The following is a 17,409-nucleotide window of genomic DNA, read 5'->3' as shown; positions in this document are numbered from 1 at the left end:
AGCATGACTCACAGTTTTCAAATGATTCATAATCAAAAGAAGATAGGAGTCCATCCTTATGTAATTTCTGGACGCGCTTTTGGTTAATATGTCCAAGCCTACAATGCCATAGGTAAGTTGGGTTTGAACCATCTGTTTTCTGCTTTTTATGATCTATGTTGTAGACATGAGTTGTATATTCTAAGACATACAAGCCATTGATTAACTTAGCATTAGCATATAACATACTTTCTTTCGAAATAAAACAACGTTTGTCTCTTATTTCAAATGAAAAACCTTCAGTATCTAAAATTGGAACTGAAATAATGTTTTTAGTAATGCTGGGAACGAAATAACAGTTATTAAGTACTAAAATGAGTCCAGAAGGAAGTCTCAAGTGATAACTCCCAATAACAAGTGCAGCAACTTTTGCTCCATTTCCTACTCGAAGTGTTACTTCCCCTGGATCTAGCTTCCTACTTCCTTTCAAGCCCTGCACGTCATTGACGATATGAGCACCACAACTGGTATCGAATACCCAAGTGGAAGATGAAGTAAGATTAATCTCTACAACAAAAACATCAAGTAACTCCTTACCTTCTGTTTTCACTGGTGCGTAATGGGGACACCCTGGTGTATGGGCTTGCCATCCACCACAATAGAAGCACTGGCAATCTCTCCTTATCAGGTACTCCTCAGCATGGTTAAGTAAGATGTTGATCAAATTTGCAGATGATCCCTCATCATTATGAGAAAGTCTTACAATGTCAAAACCAGCATGGAGTGAGAACAAAATAATGTCACGTGCAGAATCATCATCGATCGGTTTCCCGAGGACATCCATTTGATTGATCATATCAACCAATTCATTGACATGGTGCCTTACTGACTGACCAGGTAAGAGTTTCTTTGCCATTATCTTACCATGAATCCTGTAAGTCTCATACCTTAAACTGTCAGCCCAGGAATAGTAAATCTGAGGGATCGAGTTAACGATCTCTCTTACATGTGGATCGTTGGCACTTCCGCTACCCAATGCCCCCATGCCACCTCTACAGATAGCACGAAGACATTGATATAAGTTGGTCACCTCATACCGTCTGAATCTATTATACCAACAGTTTGGAATAGATTCCAATATTAGGTTCTTGACCTTTATTGCATCCAAAACTAATTTTGCATGCATTTCAGGGTCCTGACCTGGAGCACACTTGTTCTCAACGGGTACATATAGGCGAGCATCAAGCTTGAAGCTTGTGAGAACATTTCTCAATTAGCCCTCCCATTGCCTGTAGTTTCTGAGATTAAGCCTTAAATTGAGTTTCATTGGTAAATCTGTGTTGTCATATAAGTTATTCATCTACAAACAAAAACAAAACGAGGCAAAATTCAATAATTATGTTTAATAAATTTAAAGTACCATAAGTTTATCTTAGAATTTATTGGTAACTTTAAAGCATTTATTCAATATTAATTGATCCCTATTGAATAAAATGATTTCAAGATCCTTTATTTGTGCAATAATTAACCGGACTGAGGCCCTGCCATCAACCATTACATTTTCAAGGTGAGTAAACTCTTTACTGATTACAACTCTTGTAATTCTTGGTTGAATAATTAACCATCACATGTTTAATTATTACTCTTAGCTTCAAGGTTCTAAACTGATCTTTAGGTAACCTTGTTGAATATAACCAATTAAAAGTGTAGAACGTGATCTACCCCCACTTCCCCAAGATATATTATGACGCTCTGCTGAGGCCGACCCATCACAAACGATCAAGGTTTTCGTCGGGTTTTTAATTGGAAAAGCTGCATCAATATTACTGGGATTTAGATTTATTATGTTGTGATTGTATAGTGAACTCTAGCGCATCATCAAGCAACATAAATAAACCTAAACATGCATAATCTACTAATGCAATAAAACATGACATAGTATGGCCCCTTAATCCTAAGAAAACTAATAAAGTAAAATGCTCCCACTTGAACCTTCATGGATCTCATCCATCTTGCTCCATTGGGCCTTCACTTCATTGGTTTTTGGATCAACTGCAACCTGTAATTCTATTCTATTCTATCTACTATAAAATAAAATAAATTACAAAATCTTAACGGTACGCAGACCGTATTTAGATTACAAAAATACATCACGATGCGCAGATCGTATTTTAGAATCTATGGGCCATACTAGTCTATATATAGCAAGAAACAATATCATATATTATAAAGTGCCATATAATAAATCACTCATCATGCTTTCCTAAACTACAACATCGAATGTTCACAATAAAGGAAACATGGCTATAAATATCTCATATTTTAATTAATTAATTACTGTAATTAGATAATATCATATATTATTCATGACCAATTATAAAATATCATATATTTTAATTTAGGTATGAGATAGAATCAAATCTTATTTGAATTATGGAAGATAAATCATATTTATTTTCCATGATTATCCTAAATAATTTAGGAAATTCTATCCTAATTACTAACCAATCACATATTTTAAATCAATTATTATCCATAAATAATTATGAGATAATCACATTATTTAATCAATTATTATCCAAATAGAATCTTTTGCTCCATAATTATCCAAACTTAACAAAAAAAACAACTTTAAATTTGTTAATTATCTTTTCAAAATTTAAACTTATCCTTATCCTTTTTTTTTTTTTTTTTTGAAATATGATTTTATCCAAAAAAAAAAATAAAAATAAAATTTTTTTTTTTTTTGAAAAAGCCGCGTCAGCCACCGTGGTGTGGCCAGCCGAAGCCAGCCACGATGGCCGCACACCTTACGGTGTGCGCTGCCCCTGCAGTGACGCAGGAACAGCAGCAGCAGCACACGCAAAGGGGTGGTGCACTGCTGCGCTGCCCCTTGCTGCCTGACCCAGCCCCGCCCCTCCCTCCAGACCACCAGCAGCGGCACCACCGTGGCAGCGCCACCCAGCCGCGGTGCTGCTGCTGTTCTTTCCCCTTTTTTTTTTTTTTGGATTTTAATTAATTAAAACAAAACATATTTTTGTAAAAATAAATTAAACTTTATGTGGTCCAATTAATTCCAAAACTAAATCATATTTAATTTTGAAATTAGGGTTTTTGATGAAATTAATCCCCAATTTAATTTAACACTTAAATTAAATAATTTGATCATGAAAAATTCATAATTTTAACATGTAATCAAATAGATTAAATTCCTTAAACATATTACCATCGAAATAAATCAAAATTAAACACAAATTTCACAAATTAGGGTTTAAAAATTTCGAAATTTTCGAAATTAGGGTTTAGGGGTTCGAATTTTTCGAGTAATTTGGGGCAAAATTCGGATCAAATTATGGCTAATTATGGAGCAAATTAAACACCTTTAATGATTCTATATTGTTAAATCACATTTAAAATAACAATTGACTCATAATTAAATATTCTCCCTCCTAATTGAATTAAAATTGTGGATTATCAAAGAATTATTACTCAATATATGTAAATGCAAGAGGCTAACTGATACCACTGTAGGAGATTATAGGTACTAAATGCGAAAATTACATGAATCATATTCACATAGCACCAAACCAAGGATCTCATGCATAACACATAAAGAAGTAAGAATTATACCTTTGAAGCGTGATTCCACTAGTGATCGAGCAAGAACAAGGGAGACAAAGAACCCCACGTGTGATTCCTCTACTTAGTCCACGAGCACGGATTAAATCTCCACTAATGCTAGTTAGTTGTGATCGAACGCTTCAATCAACCTTCAACGGAGATTAGAGTCACGAGCACACCACAACACCACCCACGCACCACCACACGCACCACTAATGGAGGGGAGACGCACGGATCTAGGGAGGAGAAGAGGAGGGCCGAAAGTGAGAGAGAGAATTAGGGTTTGGGATCTCTTGGTTGCTTGTCTGACAATTTCACAGTGTGTAAATTGTTGTGTCATGCAACCCTAGGTATGGTTTATATTTATAGATCATATCTAGAAATAAAACCATGTCCAAATCCTAATTGAACTCTACTTACAATCCAAGCCCAAACATAAGATGTGTCATATACTCATGAGGCCCAATAATGGGCCTCTAACTTGTTTAACCCAATACTCTAGTGTGTGACCTTGTAGGATCCATCCTATAAGGCTTTGGACCATTTGATAAGCCCAAAGTCCAATTGTCATATCTAGCAATAGACATTGGCAACCATATAGTATGAACTTATTATCTCCATAACTGTGATCCTATGATATATCTAGTAATTGCACTTATCGAAGACATAATTCCTTCATTGCTCATATCCACTTTTAGCGCAATTGTCCTCCTTCTACCCTTACTCCTCTTTTTCATAGTATGAAAAATCTCTAGTGCAATCAGGGCATTATAAGTAATCAATCGACCAGGCTAGGAACAAAAGCACTCTGGCTCTCTATAACAACTTTCAGAAGGATCATTTTCAATCTAAGAACCACAACCTTTGACACCAATTTATAAAGCACGTTACACAAACTAATAGGCCATAATTCAGACATCAAAGTAGGAGACTTCACTTTCGGGATCAGAGCAATATTGGTATTATTCACAGAGCACGGAGAAGAAACACCATGTAAAATACTACTCACAAAATTAAAAACATCATCACCTACTATATGCCAAAAATTTTGGTAAAAAATAGTATGCATACCATCCGGTCCCGGGGCTTTACAAGGGTGCATATGTTGCAAAGCCAAGTAAATTTCCTCCTTCATATACGGTCTTGTCAAGGCAGCATTATTCTCCTCCGAAATAACGTTTTGGACATGTTTTAGGACCTCTTGCATTTCCAGATCATTCGGGTCAGTTGAAGTGAAAAGATCAGAGTAAAAATTGCACACAATATCCTCAAGCTTGCGATCATCATTCTGCCAGGTACCATCCGCATCAAACAAACCTTTGATTCTATTGCTCTTTTTTCTTTGTGACTCTTTGTGGTGATAGTAAGAAGTGTTCCTGTCACCATCATGAACCTCAAGAACCCTCGATCTCAAATACCAATATGATTCATGCTTCGAGTGCAGATCATCTAACAATTTTTCTAACGCCACACTTTTATCACAAGACACACGAGTAACCCTCTGTCGCTGCACATCTTTGAGTTGTTGTTCTGCTTTCTTAATTTATTGACCAAGGTCATCAAATTTGGTTTTACTCCAACTCATCAATTTACCTCCTAACATGCTCAGCTTTCCAATTATATTATACGGGGCAGAATCTTTCCATGCTTGCCGAATTACTTCTTCACACGAGCTGTCCAAAAGCCAAGCAGCTTCAAAACGGAATCGCTTCTTCTGTTTTTTCTTCTTCTTTGTCCCTTCCTTCATAGTTTGGACCACAATAGGGGCATGGTCTGATTTGTATCTAAGAAGGTGTTCCACATACACTTTGGGATAAAGTTGAAGCCATGTAGGAGAAGTGAGGAAACGGTCCAAACACTCTCTAACTCGAGTTTGTAAGGTGTTTCCTACTCTCCCACGTCCACCATTGACCTTCGAAACCCAAGTCTCTAAGTTCACAAGTGTCAACTGTCTCCCTGAATTTTGCTATTTCCCTTCGTTCTCTATCATACCTACCCTCCTTTTCTTCATAGGACAAAAGTTTATTAAAATCTCCACCAAAGATAATTGGACCAATAGCCTCCTCACAAAGATGCTCAATAAGTCTCCATGTACAGTGTTTATTCCCCTCATCATGCAACCCATATATGCCAACAAATCTCCACTCCTCCTCCCCCTTCTTCACATCCCCACAAATATGGTGCTGAGAAAAAGAAACAAGGGTGAAAGAAGTAACCTCTTCATTCCAAAAAACACACAAAGTCCCAGACTTACCTTGACTAGCCACCCCAAAAGCATTAGAGAAACCAACTCTATTCTTTATATTTTCCACCGCTTCCTTACCAATCTTAGTTTCCGAGATAAAAACTAGATCGGAGACAATCAAATTACTCCATTTGCGGAGTCGACGAACTGACTTAGGGTTGCCCATTCCGCGGCAGTTCCGGCAAAGAAGACTCAAAATGATTGACGGGGTTGGTCAATGCCAACCTCCATCGAAAAAGAAATATCATCTAGAGTTTGAGAAGTGAACTTTAGTCTTTTTTCAGCACCCATGATCATGCCACCAGGTTCCACTTCACACTTCTCTATTAGTCTCTTCTTTCCTTCAAGCACCTCTTGCCTCTCTTCATCAATTTTCATCCCCACCTCCTTGTCTTTTCTCACAATTCTCTTCCAAGACTTAGCAGTAGTCTTGTTAGTTTCTGCCCCAAAAACAAAAGGAATGGGACTGCCTGCTATCTCTCTATGTAATCCACCCATTCCTTCTCTACTAAAGGAGCTCCTTGTTTCTCCGAAGACCCCGAGTTCACAGCTACAATAATGCCCCTTCCCCGCACACCCTCTCCTTCCCCTGTTCCAGCATCTTTCACCAGACTCATCTATTCATTCTCCTCCTCCAGAACTCTTAGATTCGGGTCAGCGTCCTCAAGCAAAGGTTCGTTCTCTTTAGTCACAAAAAGCTGCTTCCTGATAGCAGTAATTAACGCAACCTCCTCAGCCTCTTTCGCAAAACCTCTTCTAGGGCAAGCTCGCAAGAAGATCCCACACCCCAACTTCCTCTGTTTTTCTTCTTCCGAAACTACATCACAGTCCTTCTTGGAATGCCCCATCACTCCACAAGCAAAGAAAAAATAGGGTAAACGCTCGTATTTGAATTCGACCTTAACCTTATTTTCACTTTTGTCTTTCATCCATTGATATCTTCGAATAGGCTTTCGAATGTCAATCATAATTCTCACATGCCTGTATTGGTCAAGCCCTAATTGGTCATCCTCTCGCTCCATAAATTCACCCAAATTCGAGGTAATAGCAATTATGTCCTCGTTTGATCTGCAATTGAATGGGAGTTTGCAAACCCTAACCCAAAACGGCGAATGATTGAGGAGAACTTGTTCAGGTTGTTCATCTCCAAGCACTTCTTTGAGAACTAGCAGGTGGTTCTCCCAACACCATGGTCTGCCCTTCAAAACCTTATCCTTATCCTTCCAATGGAAAAATTGGAACGCATAAAGGTTCGATCCAATAACTCTGATCAGCATATTATTCGCCGGCGCCCACACCTTAGTCATGGTTCTCTTGAAGGCCTCAACATTATATGGTCTTTTTGTCAAAACTTTTCCCACCAATATTAAAGCCAGTTTCTCCTTGGTTTCGGAATCCTCCGTACCACCTAAGTCCACTAGGTCATTCTCGTCATCTCTTAATTGAAGCGCCAAGCACTTCGCTGCCAGATTATCGACCATAGCCGAAGATACAATCGTTCGCGACGGAGGACGTTCTTTTCTTTCTAAGGAGGAAGCCTTATCTTTCGAGCGAGTTATACTCCCAATTATTAATTGTAAGGAATCTTTAACTTTCTTAATTCATGTGCAAAATGAGAAATAGCCATATAATAAAAGGACGGACAGAGTATTATTTATTTCTCTTTATAATAGCATTATAAAATTTACCTTATAATCCCATTTCTATAAATTTCCTTGAACTCTGGTCTCGTTTAGTTGACAGGAAAATTAAATTCCCGTAGAAAATTACATTTCATGAGAATTGGGAAGTTATTTTCCAAATGTAATTCCTAGGTATTTTCATATGCTTATTTTCCAAATCCTCGTGAATTTTGATTGACCAAAGACATTTGTATGAGACTAGTATCTGACGAAAGTTGTTACCCAGCTTACGGAATTACCTAACTGCCCCTGAGATACTTCTTAGTTAAACATTAGGCTACTCCGAAATTCCTTTTCATACCATAATTACATCTCTCTCTCTCCTCTTTCTAGATCCCACCACCACCAACACCACCGAGATGCCGAAAGAATTCACAATCCCGCCGGTAAACTTCCCGTCGTCCGGCCCATCTCCGGCGACCACCACCCCAAACCCCAACATGCTGCATCAACGCCAAGTCCCCACCGCACCATTCCAACCCCAACGCCCCTCTTCCTCCATCCCTTTCATGTCCTTCGACATCGGATCCGCCACCGCCTCCTCCTCCTCCACCGCCTTTCCACCACCGCACCTCCGCCACGACATCCCCTCCTCCTCCTCCTCCGGCGGCCTCTTCTCCGACGAACCCCCTCTCCTCGAAGAACTCGAGATCAACCCCTCCTTAATCTGGCGCAAAACTCGCTCTTTACTCAACCCTTTTCGTGTCAACTCATCTCTACACTCAGACCCAGATCTTTCTGGACCTTTTTTGTACTACATCGCTTTTGGGTTGTTTCAATTACTCGCTGGGAAAGTTCAATTTGGTGTGATTCTGGGTTGGATTGCGATTTCTTCGATTTTTCTTTACATGATCTTGAATTTTCTTGCTGGGAGAAATGGGAATTTGGATCTTTATCGTTGTGTTAGTGTTGTTGGGTATTGTTTGATGCCTATTGTTATCTACTCTGCGGCTTCGTTGTTTCTTCCTCCTACTGGAACTACAGCTGGGTTTGTTGTTGCGGCGGTTTTCGTGATCTGGGCTACTAGGGTTTGCTCTCGGCTTTTATCCGTCGATGAATTGGGCGCTTCGGAACATCGTGGGTTGATTGCTTATCCTTGTTTCTTGATTTATTGTCTCTTTTCTATGCTTGTTATGTTTTGATTGACTTTACCTTTGAATATTACTATGGAAATTACTATTAGATACTGATGATATATCGAATTTTGTTATCGAATACAACAATGTATGACTTTGTAGTATCTCTTTGTTATGTAGTAAATGGATATCATCATTATAGTGTTAAATTATTATCGATTCTTTGGTTGATTATGTTTCGGATTGGTTGAGAAATGTAAAAACTTTCGTTGTACATTGATCGTTTTACGCTTTTGCTTGGGTTGCATTGTTGTTTATTTGATAAAGATGTCTGTTCAATCTGCCTTTTGTATGTGTGCGGACTGCGGAGCAGACTACTCTATCCGCAAAGTATCATGGTTTTCTCATCCGAAGAGGGAGTATTAGTTGTACATTATGCTTGTGGTAACATGAAACATATACTTGAATTATTATATGAAGGGTGTAATGTGTTCATCTCCATCCAAAGACTCGTTTCTGATCCTGAACTTTCATTTGAAAAGAGAAATTGGCTGATGAAATGAAAGTGCACTTTATCCTGTATGTGCAGAAGTGGAATTTTTGAAGTGAGTTTTGATGGGGTATGATGTTAATGACAAATCTGCTTTTTGAAGCGGTTTTTTGAGTAAATTTTTGACGGGGTGTAATGTAGTCTTAGAGTTGTAAATTGTGGTGCAGAATGGATTTTGATTCCCATTATTATCAAAGATTTTTTGTTTGCTGCCCATTGATATCCTCTTTTTGGCTTCTATATCTTTGATTGGAACTACAGTTGGGTTTGTTGCTGCTGCGTTTCTGTGTGATCTGGGCGACTAGGTTTGCTCTTAGGTTTTGGTGGTTGGGCATCTGACTGTCTTTTGGTTGATTTACCCTTGTTTCTTACTGATTGTCTCTTTTGGTTGTTGATGGTATATCGAATTTTGGTATTGGAATACAACAATATATGATTTTGCAGTATCTCTTTTGTTATCTAGTAAATGGATATCATCATACTAGTGCCAAACTATTACCGATTCTTGTGGTTGATTATGTTTCGGATTGGTTGAGAATGGAAAAACTTTCATTGTAGATTGATTGTTTTACTTTTTTGCTTGGGTTGCATTGCTGTTTATTTGGTGTGTGAATATTATCATATATTCGTACGAGTGAGCATTGTGTATAATCAAGAGTCAATCCCTCAGTTTATTTCTTCAATCTATGATCATTGGAAAGTGTTGCTGATCATCAATTTTCTGTGTATAATCAAGAAGGTTTTTGACAAATCTGCATTAAGTGTAATTTTTGAGTGAGTTATTTTTAAGGTGTATAATGTAGTCTTCAGACTTCAGAGTTATCATTTGGGGTTATGGATCTGGGTGACTAGGTTTGTTATTAGGTTTTGGTGGTAGATAGATGAGATGGGCATCTGAATTTCTTTGGTTGATTGATTACCCTTATTTCTTACTGATTGTCTCTTTTCTATTTTTAAAATTCCTACTCTACTACTTGATATTTTGTGGGAGGTGATATTGGAGAATTATGTAGAATGCTTATTTTGGTTGATTTTTTTTGGAATTTCGATATTGTGTAATAAAATGTCCGACTTAGTAGTATGGCAAGTTGTGTCTCTTTCATTAATGCTGATTTCAATCGTTTGAATGGAAATCTTTCCCGGTTTATTGTATGGCTCTATTTTGGATTTTTGATATCAATATGGCTGAGAAGCTAAGAAACTATGGGTTTTTCTTCAAAAAAGTAACTACAGGTTTGATGTTGTTAATGGTATGCAACGTAGCATTCAGTCACATATTCCTGTTTTGTTGATAAAATTTCGGAGTATGGTGCAAGTTCTGAATTCTTTGTGATACACATTCGGTCCATTGACCTATACCAATTCTTTTTCTTGTGAAGCTATGAAAAGAATATTGTTACTGTAGAGTAGGACTTCTATTTATGCTGTTTTATAAAACAGTAGAAGGTGGCTCTCTAAATACCCAAAAAAAAAAAAAAGAGAGAGAGAGAGAAAAATTTATTGCTAAATGTAACATCATGAGATGGAAAATAATCTAAAGTAGGCTAATGATTTGATGAAAAACCCTAGCCAGGCTTAGTTCTTTTGACTCGTTTTTCCTTATCCGAGTTTATTTAAGTTTATTACTTGTACGAAGTATTAATTATAGATGCGAGTAGATATTAGCCCTTGTGTAAATTTTATACAGAGTATTAGTTTACGTAATACTCCCTTCGTCCCATAAAAGTGGATAAAATACATTAATTAATAAAAGTGAAAAGTACAATTATAGACAAAAGTCAGAGAGAGAGAGAGAGAGAGAGTGGAAAAAAGTACAGGCATATGCAATATTCAAGGGTAAATTAGAATGTACAATAAATAAAATGAGGGTATAATGGTCTTTATATAGTATCCAAAAATAAAAATAGGAATAATATTCTGGTTCATCAAAATAGAAAAACAGGAACTATATTATGGAACGGAGGGATTACGTATTTTTAATACAGAGTAATGTTTAGGATAAAATTACGAATTACTTGTATTATCTTAGGAAATAGTCTGTATTTTTTTGAAGAATAGGAAATAGTCTATATTAGATTCCTTGTAGAATTAGAACTTTAGATGAGTGCCTTGCTTACCAAGTTGTTGTACCTTATAAATTCAGCCTTAGTGACCATCATTCAATTCAACTCAATTTTCTGAAGGCTTTCAAGTAAAATTAAAAAAATTTAAAGATGGTTATTTGCGAAGAAAATAACACCAGAGCTATGGACGACAACAGTCTTGCTGATAGTATAGAACCATTGAATATCAGTAAGAAGAAAAAGAAGAAGAGAGTCGCCAAATCGGAGAACGCAATGGATGGCAATGACAAGGAAGAAGTCATCAGAAGTGATGAGCAGTCGCTGCAACCTTCCCAGGAGGGGACGGACAACGGCGGAGATTATCAGTATGAAGAGCTTTTACAAAGAATTTACTCAGGCGGGTTTAGTGACAGGAAGAAGAGAGTTATGAAGCTGCCAGTCCCACTGGTGGCGCGTCAAGGTTCCAAAAAGACAGTTCATGTCAATTTCATGGATTTCTGCAAGATTATGCATAGGGATCCGAAACATCTTGCAAGTTATATGGAGATGGAACTGGCTACAACTCTGTCTTTGGATGATAAACAGCGGTTGGTGGTTAATGGAAGGTTTGCTCCGAAACACTTTGAAGTGTTACTGAGAAAATATGCCGTGGATTATGTTATCTGTCATGGTTGCAAGAGTTCTGACACAAATTTTTCCAAAGAAAATCGTATCATGTTTCTCAGATGCGAGCAGTGTGGTTCTGCGCGATCAGTTCTTCCTGTCAAATTACCGATATTTCATGCTTGCACAGGTCGTAAAAAGGTTGGGGCATGAGTTAAATTAGCCACAATAATTTCAGTTCAAATCTCATATCTATAGGAAATTTTATACAGGAGTGTTATCTTTTGAAAATAATATAAAATTTTTCTTGCATCTTTTATAAATATTTGATGGTTTTATTATTTTTTTAAAATCTCTGATATGATGTAGATTCAAACGTTTTACATATGAATTTTTGAGGATAGGTGCAAGAATCAAAAGCTATACGCCTGTTATCTAACAAAGTAGAACATTGTTACGAATTGTCAATCTAGATTAAGGGCGTGTTCTATTTACTAGGTTTTACTTGTCTAAACTAATTAGTCCTTATGAAAACTTATAGGCCTAATATGTAAGCAAAATGCTAATTCCAATCTAATTGTGATTATAGCAATCTAGTTCCAACTTGCACAAAAGAGAGAAATCAGTTAATTAGGATTGTCGCGCCATGGTTACCTTCTCTATCAATCATAAATCAAACATATATCCTATGTAATTGGCCTGCTCCACTATGCCATATGTATGCATACTTATCTAGAGTTGTTGCTACAACTTTGATGAACCTTATAATAAAGAATGTTCGCCTTTTTTCTTATCAGCACCTCCAGCCATCTTCATTCTCTCTATTTTCTTCTATTACAGAACCTTTTTGAACACTGTTTGAGGAGGTTGGGATGACAGATTGACAGGTCCTAGTTTCATGAGGCAGGTTCATGACAGGCTAATCAAACCATAAAGTGGACCCGGGTTTGCCCTTGAAATCTCAGTCACTCTAGTGAAACTAATAAGGGCTTATTGTGAATCTCACTGTGAATGGGAGGAAAATAACCGATGCCCTCTGTGACCATACTAGCATAGTTGACAACAGGCTTCATCAGAGTTGGTTCTAGCCAAGCTACATTTCACATAATCTCCCTTCTTGATACCTGTGAAATTTATCTATAATTTCTCTATAGCTTAGCCGCACATCCACCTTTTTCTTTGTATTTTTCAGTCACCATCTTTGTGTCATTTCTCAACACTTTTGAGGGGTGGAGGGAGTGAATGCTATAATTCATGCCCCAAAAGACCTCCCAGAGTTCCATGGACCTGAGTCACCTGACAAAACCAACGCTAATTTGATAACCAATATCTGGCCTTCTTGAGCTTGTTCAATGATGTCTAGTAGCATAAATAACACCTAATCCAACGACTTCTGTCTAAACATAAGGTATAAGTTAATAAGTCGTGTCTAGGACAATGTTGGAGCGTTTGTTTGTAATAAGTCATGTCTCTCAAGCAAAATTTCCAAGGCTGTGAATGGATGTAATGTTAGGCCTGATATGACAGTGAACTCTGGTATTGACTTGGGGAATGCTCATGCACTGAACAACCTATTGTTGCAAATATTCACATCCACTATGCCAAGAGCACAATAAAAAATTTGAATCAATCAAAGCCTTAAAGTAGTGATACTTCGTATTATTGAACATGTCACAACAGAAAACCTATATAATGACAAACAAAGTTGAATCATCTTCTCATTAATTTCTGTTGATCACGTTTAGGTGCAGTGTACAAACGTATACCAACCATTTGGATTTTATCATCTACAGCTAGGGGTGTTAACGAGTGCTCGCAAACTACTCGATGCTAGGCTCGGTTAAGGCTCAACTCGACACAAACTACTGTCATGATCTTATGAGCTGACATAGCTAGAACTCTAGAAGTAGAAACAGTTCGAAAGCATAGAAACATAGTATTTCTGAAATCACCAATTTTAATGTCGTTAATACCAAGCTGACTTATAATTTCTGTTTGGGGTCCAAACATAGTCCTTCTTGGACCAGCCATTAAAGGCCCAAAGATCCAAATGCCAAAGAGGTCATTAAAAACAAGTCAAGCCCAAGCATATGTGCCAGCCCAAAATTCGCCAAGTAAAGGTATCTACAAACATTTCCACATAATTACACTTGCATGTCGCAAGTATTGAATTCTCTCCTTTAACTTCAATCACATGTATTGACATAGGCATGAGAGGGATTTCCGCGGACACACCCCAGTTAACGTGTTCTTTTGTGCAGGTGATTTCAGCCCAACTAATCTTTGTTAAAACCAGTTTTTAATCCATAAATAAAGGTCAGAGTCTTAACCACATTGTGTTATCCAAAATAATTTCTATTCTCTAAGTAACATGCAAATCCAATGTTCTAAAACAACTAACTCACTACTATTATATTGTCCTAATTAGTATGACACACCTAGTTAACAGCTTACTTCATCCTTCTTCTTATCCTCCTTTCTCTTTGTGTTTCTTTAAATGTGCTACATTTTCGTCCTTTTTTATTGCCCACCGCCATACTCGATAAATTAATAATGCACAAGTTTAGGTAGGAACTTAAGAAAGTGGCAACGAAATTATATTCACGTCTTACAAATAATATTATTGATAACTAATAATAATAATAATAATAATTATAATTATTATTATTATTATTATTATTATTATTATTGCTAATGATGGGAAGTGGTCAACTATGTCATACAAAATGAGAAAAATGGGGAGGCAAAGAGTTGAAAGTGATAGGGGACTTATCATTATTTATTTTTATTCATACGAGTATTAAAATATGTTAGCACTCTTAGCATCATCTTTAACATGTCTTATAGCACACCTATTGGTTGACTCAACCAACTACAAACTGTACTCTTCCTTGAGGATGAAATTAGACAAAACGACGTGTTGACAATTTCATATGTTTTGACTGCCTTTTTTTTGTTCAAAACCTACTAAATAAATTAACTAACGTATGGATTAGTATGTAGAATTTTTCTTACTTAAGTTGTAATATGACTAAGCTCAAGATATGATGATTTATGGACTAGATCTAGTTGTTTTAGTTAAGCATGTTAGTGATGGAATAATAGACTATCAATAGAAATTTTTTAAAATAAGTCATTTTTGTAGTGGAAAAAACGAAATGTAATTGATATTGAGCTAGAAATTAAGGATTTTAATGCATAATGTTTTAAGTGCCATTGTCAAAAACATTTTGTATCTTCTTTTCTAATCCGTACTGAGTTAATATATAATTCATTGTCGTCTTACTTTTCCTTCACTCTATTTTTTACTTTTAATTTTTTTTATTTGCTATTTTATACAATATATATATTTTTTGTTTTAGAGTGGAGGACCATGTAATGATGCTTATTTGCGTATAAACTAATTAAGGAATCTCAAACCTCATTGAGTATGTTTATTCACAAATCACAATTAAACTATTGTAATAGATACTTCTTTTAGTAAATATTAGAAGAATATAGTGGTCATTTTAAAATATTACATTGAAGTTTGCATGTTTTTGTAATGTACTATGCTATATTAATTATGAAATAAAAAGTAATAAATCACATTCACACTTCTTGAACTCTTATACTCCGTATTATTTTATTTTATTTTGGTGAAATTATACTCCGTATTATAAAACTATAAAGAAACAAATTTAATTTATGTTTTTGAAATCTTTACATTAATTAAACCTCAAAGGACCTACATATATTCGAGTACATTTTACGTAGAAATTTCTTATAAATTTAACTTTGCTTAATGATTATAATTAAGCTAAGCAACCATGTTTCCTTCCACCGAACTTTGAATATTTCTTATTGTTGTTTTTGTATAGATAACTACTAATTAAACCACTAATTTGACCAAGTTTTATGCATACTTAACTGTATGTTACCAACCCAATAATTAGTAGGCCTTTGTGCATTAAATCAACGTACCAAAATCATAGTTTAAGTCATCCCTTATATTGTTATATATATATACAACTATACTACACTCTTTTCTATACATTCTTCTAATTTAGACGTTGATCATATCAACTCTTTCATAAAATGGTTCGTCCATTTCCTTATCCTATAACAGACCATTTCCAATCCCTTCCATTAAGCATAGGTATTTTCGTGTCCGTGTTTGCTCTCGTTGCTCTATGTGCAAGACACGGCACCACTAGATCTCCGAGGTCATCGAGTAGGTACGACAACAACAATCTATACGAGGAGAAGGCCGCAAAGAAAACATCCAATGCTTTGAAGACACCACCAAGGTCTCCCTTGGCCACCCCTAAGAAACTCTTGTCAAACATAAGCAACATCAAGACGTACAATAAAAACAAAGACGAACGTAACGAAATTGACCAAAAGGAAGGGTTCGGCGAAGGAGGGTTATGGCAAAAGGAAATTCTAATGGGAGAAAAATGTCAACCTCTTGAATTTTCAGGGGTGATATATTATGATAATACTGGGAATAAAATTTCGCAACCTCCGCCGAGGTCTCCTAGAGCTAGCGTTGCTAGTAGTTGGCAAGGGAGCATGTCATCATTTCCGGCTTCAAGTCGATCTAGCTCGGACACTAATAATTAACTAGACTAAGCGGAAAAAGGAAAAAAAATTAGAGCTATTTTTGTTGTATGTACAAATTAAATTCTCTATTCAAAGATTGATATAGATGATCAAAGTGAAAAATATGTCAATTTTTTTCTAAGACATGTTGATTGAATGATGATTATATTATAATTGGTGTATGAAGTAGGATTATAATTATCTTTTAATGAACTTTGTTTTCGATCGATTTTTTCTCCTTTGTTGGCTTACAAACCATCAATTTTTTATTTATATGGAAAGTTGATAACAATGGGCTTTTTGGTACGAAGTATGTAATACATCTAGATTAAGTTAATAGTGAAAAAAATTTGCGGGTCTTAACATCCTCGTGTTTGGGTGAGACTACTTTTTGATATTGGTGGTTGATTGGTTGGCTTTTAAGTGAGAACTTTGATTTGGAATGCCTCTATGTTGGTTCTTCACTTCTTTTAGGTGTGCTTGTAATATGATATTGATGAATTAGACTTGTGAATTGGCTTGATCTGGTGAGGCTTAAACGAGATTATTTTCGACTTTATTTGGTATCATGGGTCGATATGTATCACGAGTCAAATAGTACTCGTATAACCGTAATATAGCCGGTCATTCTTTTGTCAACCTAATGAATTCAAGTAAATTTCTTTTACATTTGAAGTTTTTAAATAAATAACTAGTTTTTGGCTCGGACAATGCCCCGGGTCATTATAACCTTATAGGTATATATGAGGTTTTATAATAAAAATAATGTGATATAATACAAATTTTGATTAAATTAGTTACATATGTTGTAAATAAAGAAGTAGTCTAGTACACATAGTATAAAAATATTTAAGTAATATCAAAAAGATAATCTAACAAACTATGGAACAATATCGGTGCGTCGTGATGCAAATCACTGACTTGGAAACGAATTCAGGCGCAACCAAGGTGCTCAATTGTATTATCCGGCACGAATTCTAAGGTTAACACACCACTTTCACACAAA

General features: G+C 36.1%; 3 protein-coding genes and 1 pseudogene across 3 annotated transcripts; 2 read left to right on the top strand and 2 right to left on the bottom strand.

The window, feature by feature from the left end:
• Positions 1 to 4,378: 4,378 nt before the first annotated feature.
• LOC145564916 (uncharacterized) lies at positions 4,379 to 6,011 on the bottom strand. The gene is made up of 3 exons (XM_081625073.1): positions 5,513 to 6,011; positions 5,194 to 5,406; positions 4,379 to 5,130 (listed from the first exon to the last, which is right to left on the bottom strand). Exons 1-3 carry the CDS (start codon positions 6,009 to 6,011, stop codon positions 4,379 to 4,381), a joined length of 1,464 nt encoding a protein of 487 aa, XP_081481199.1.
• A 451-nt stretch (positions 6,012 to 6,462) lies between these two features.
• LOC145564914 (uncharacterized) lies at positions 6,463 to 7,326 on the bottom strand. The gene has a single exon (XM_081625072.1). It carries the CDS (start codon positions 7,324 to 7,326, stop codon positions 6,463 to 6,465), a length of 864 nt encoding a protein of 287 aa, XP_081481198.1.
• A 495-nt stretch (positions 7,327 to 7,821) lies between these two features.
• On the top strand, positions 7,822 to 8,838 carry LOC145563664 (uncharacterized). The gene has a single exon (XM_081624098.1). The coding sequence runs from the start codon at positions 7,887 to 7,889 to the stop codon at positions 8,667 to 8,669; it is 783 nt and encodes a 260-aa protein (XP_081480224.1). The 5' UTR covers positions 7,822 to 7,886; the 3' UTR covers positions 8,670 to 8,838.
• Positions 8,839 to 11,342: 2,504 nt separating this feature from the next.
• LOC145563663 (eukaryotic translation initiation factor 2 subunit beta pseudogene) lies at positions 11,343 to 12,153 on the top strand (annotated as a pseudogene).
• Positions 12,154 to 17,409: the final 5,256 nt, after the last annotated feature.

Source organism: Chenopodium album, chromosome 10 (genome assembly GCF_948465745.1).
Source record: "Chenopodium album chromosome 10, dcCheAlbu1.1, whole genome shotgun sequence".
Classification (NCBI taxonomy): Eukaryota; Viridiplantae; Streptophyta; class Magnoliopsida; order Caryophyllales; family Amaranthaceae; genus Chenopodium; species Chenopodium album.
The sequence above is the reverse complement of the archived record's forward strand: the minus strand, read 5'-3'. Positions and strand labels throughout refer to the sequence as shown.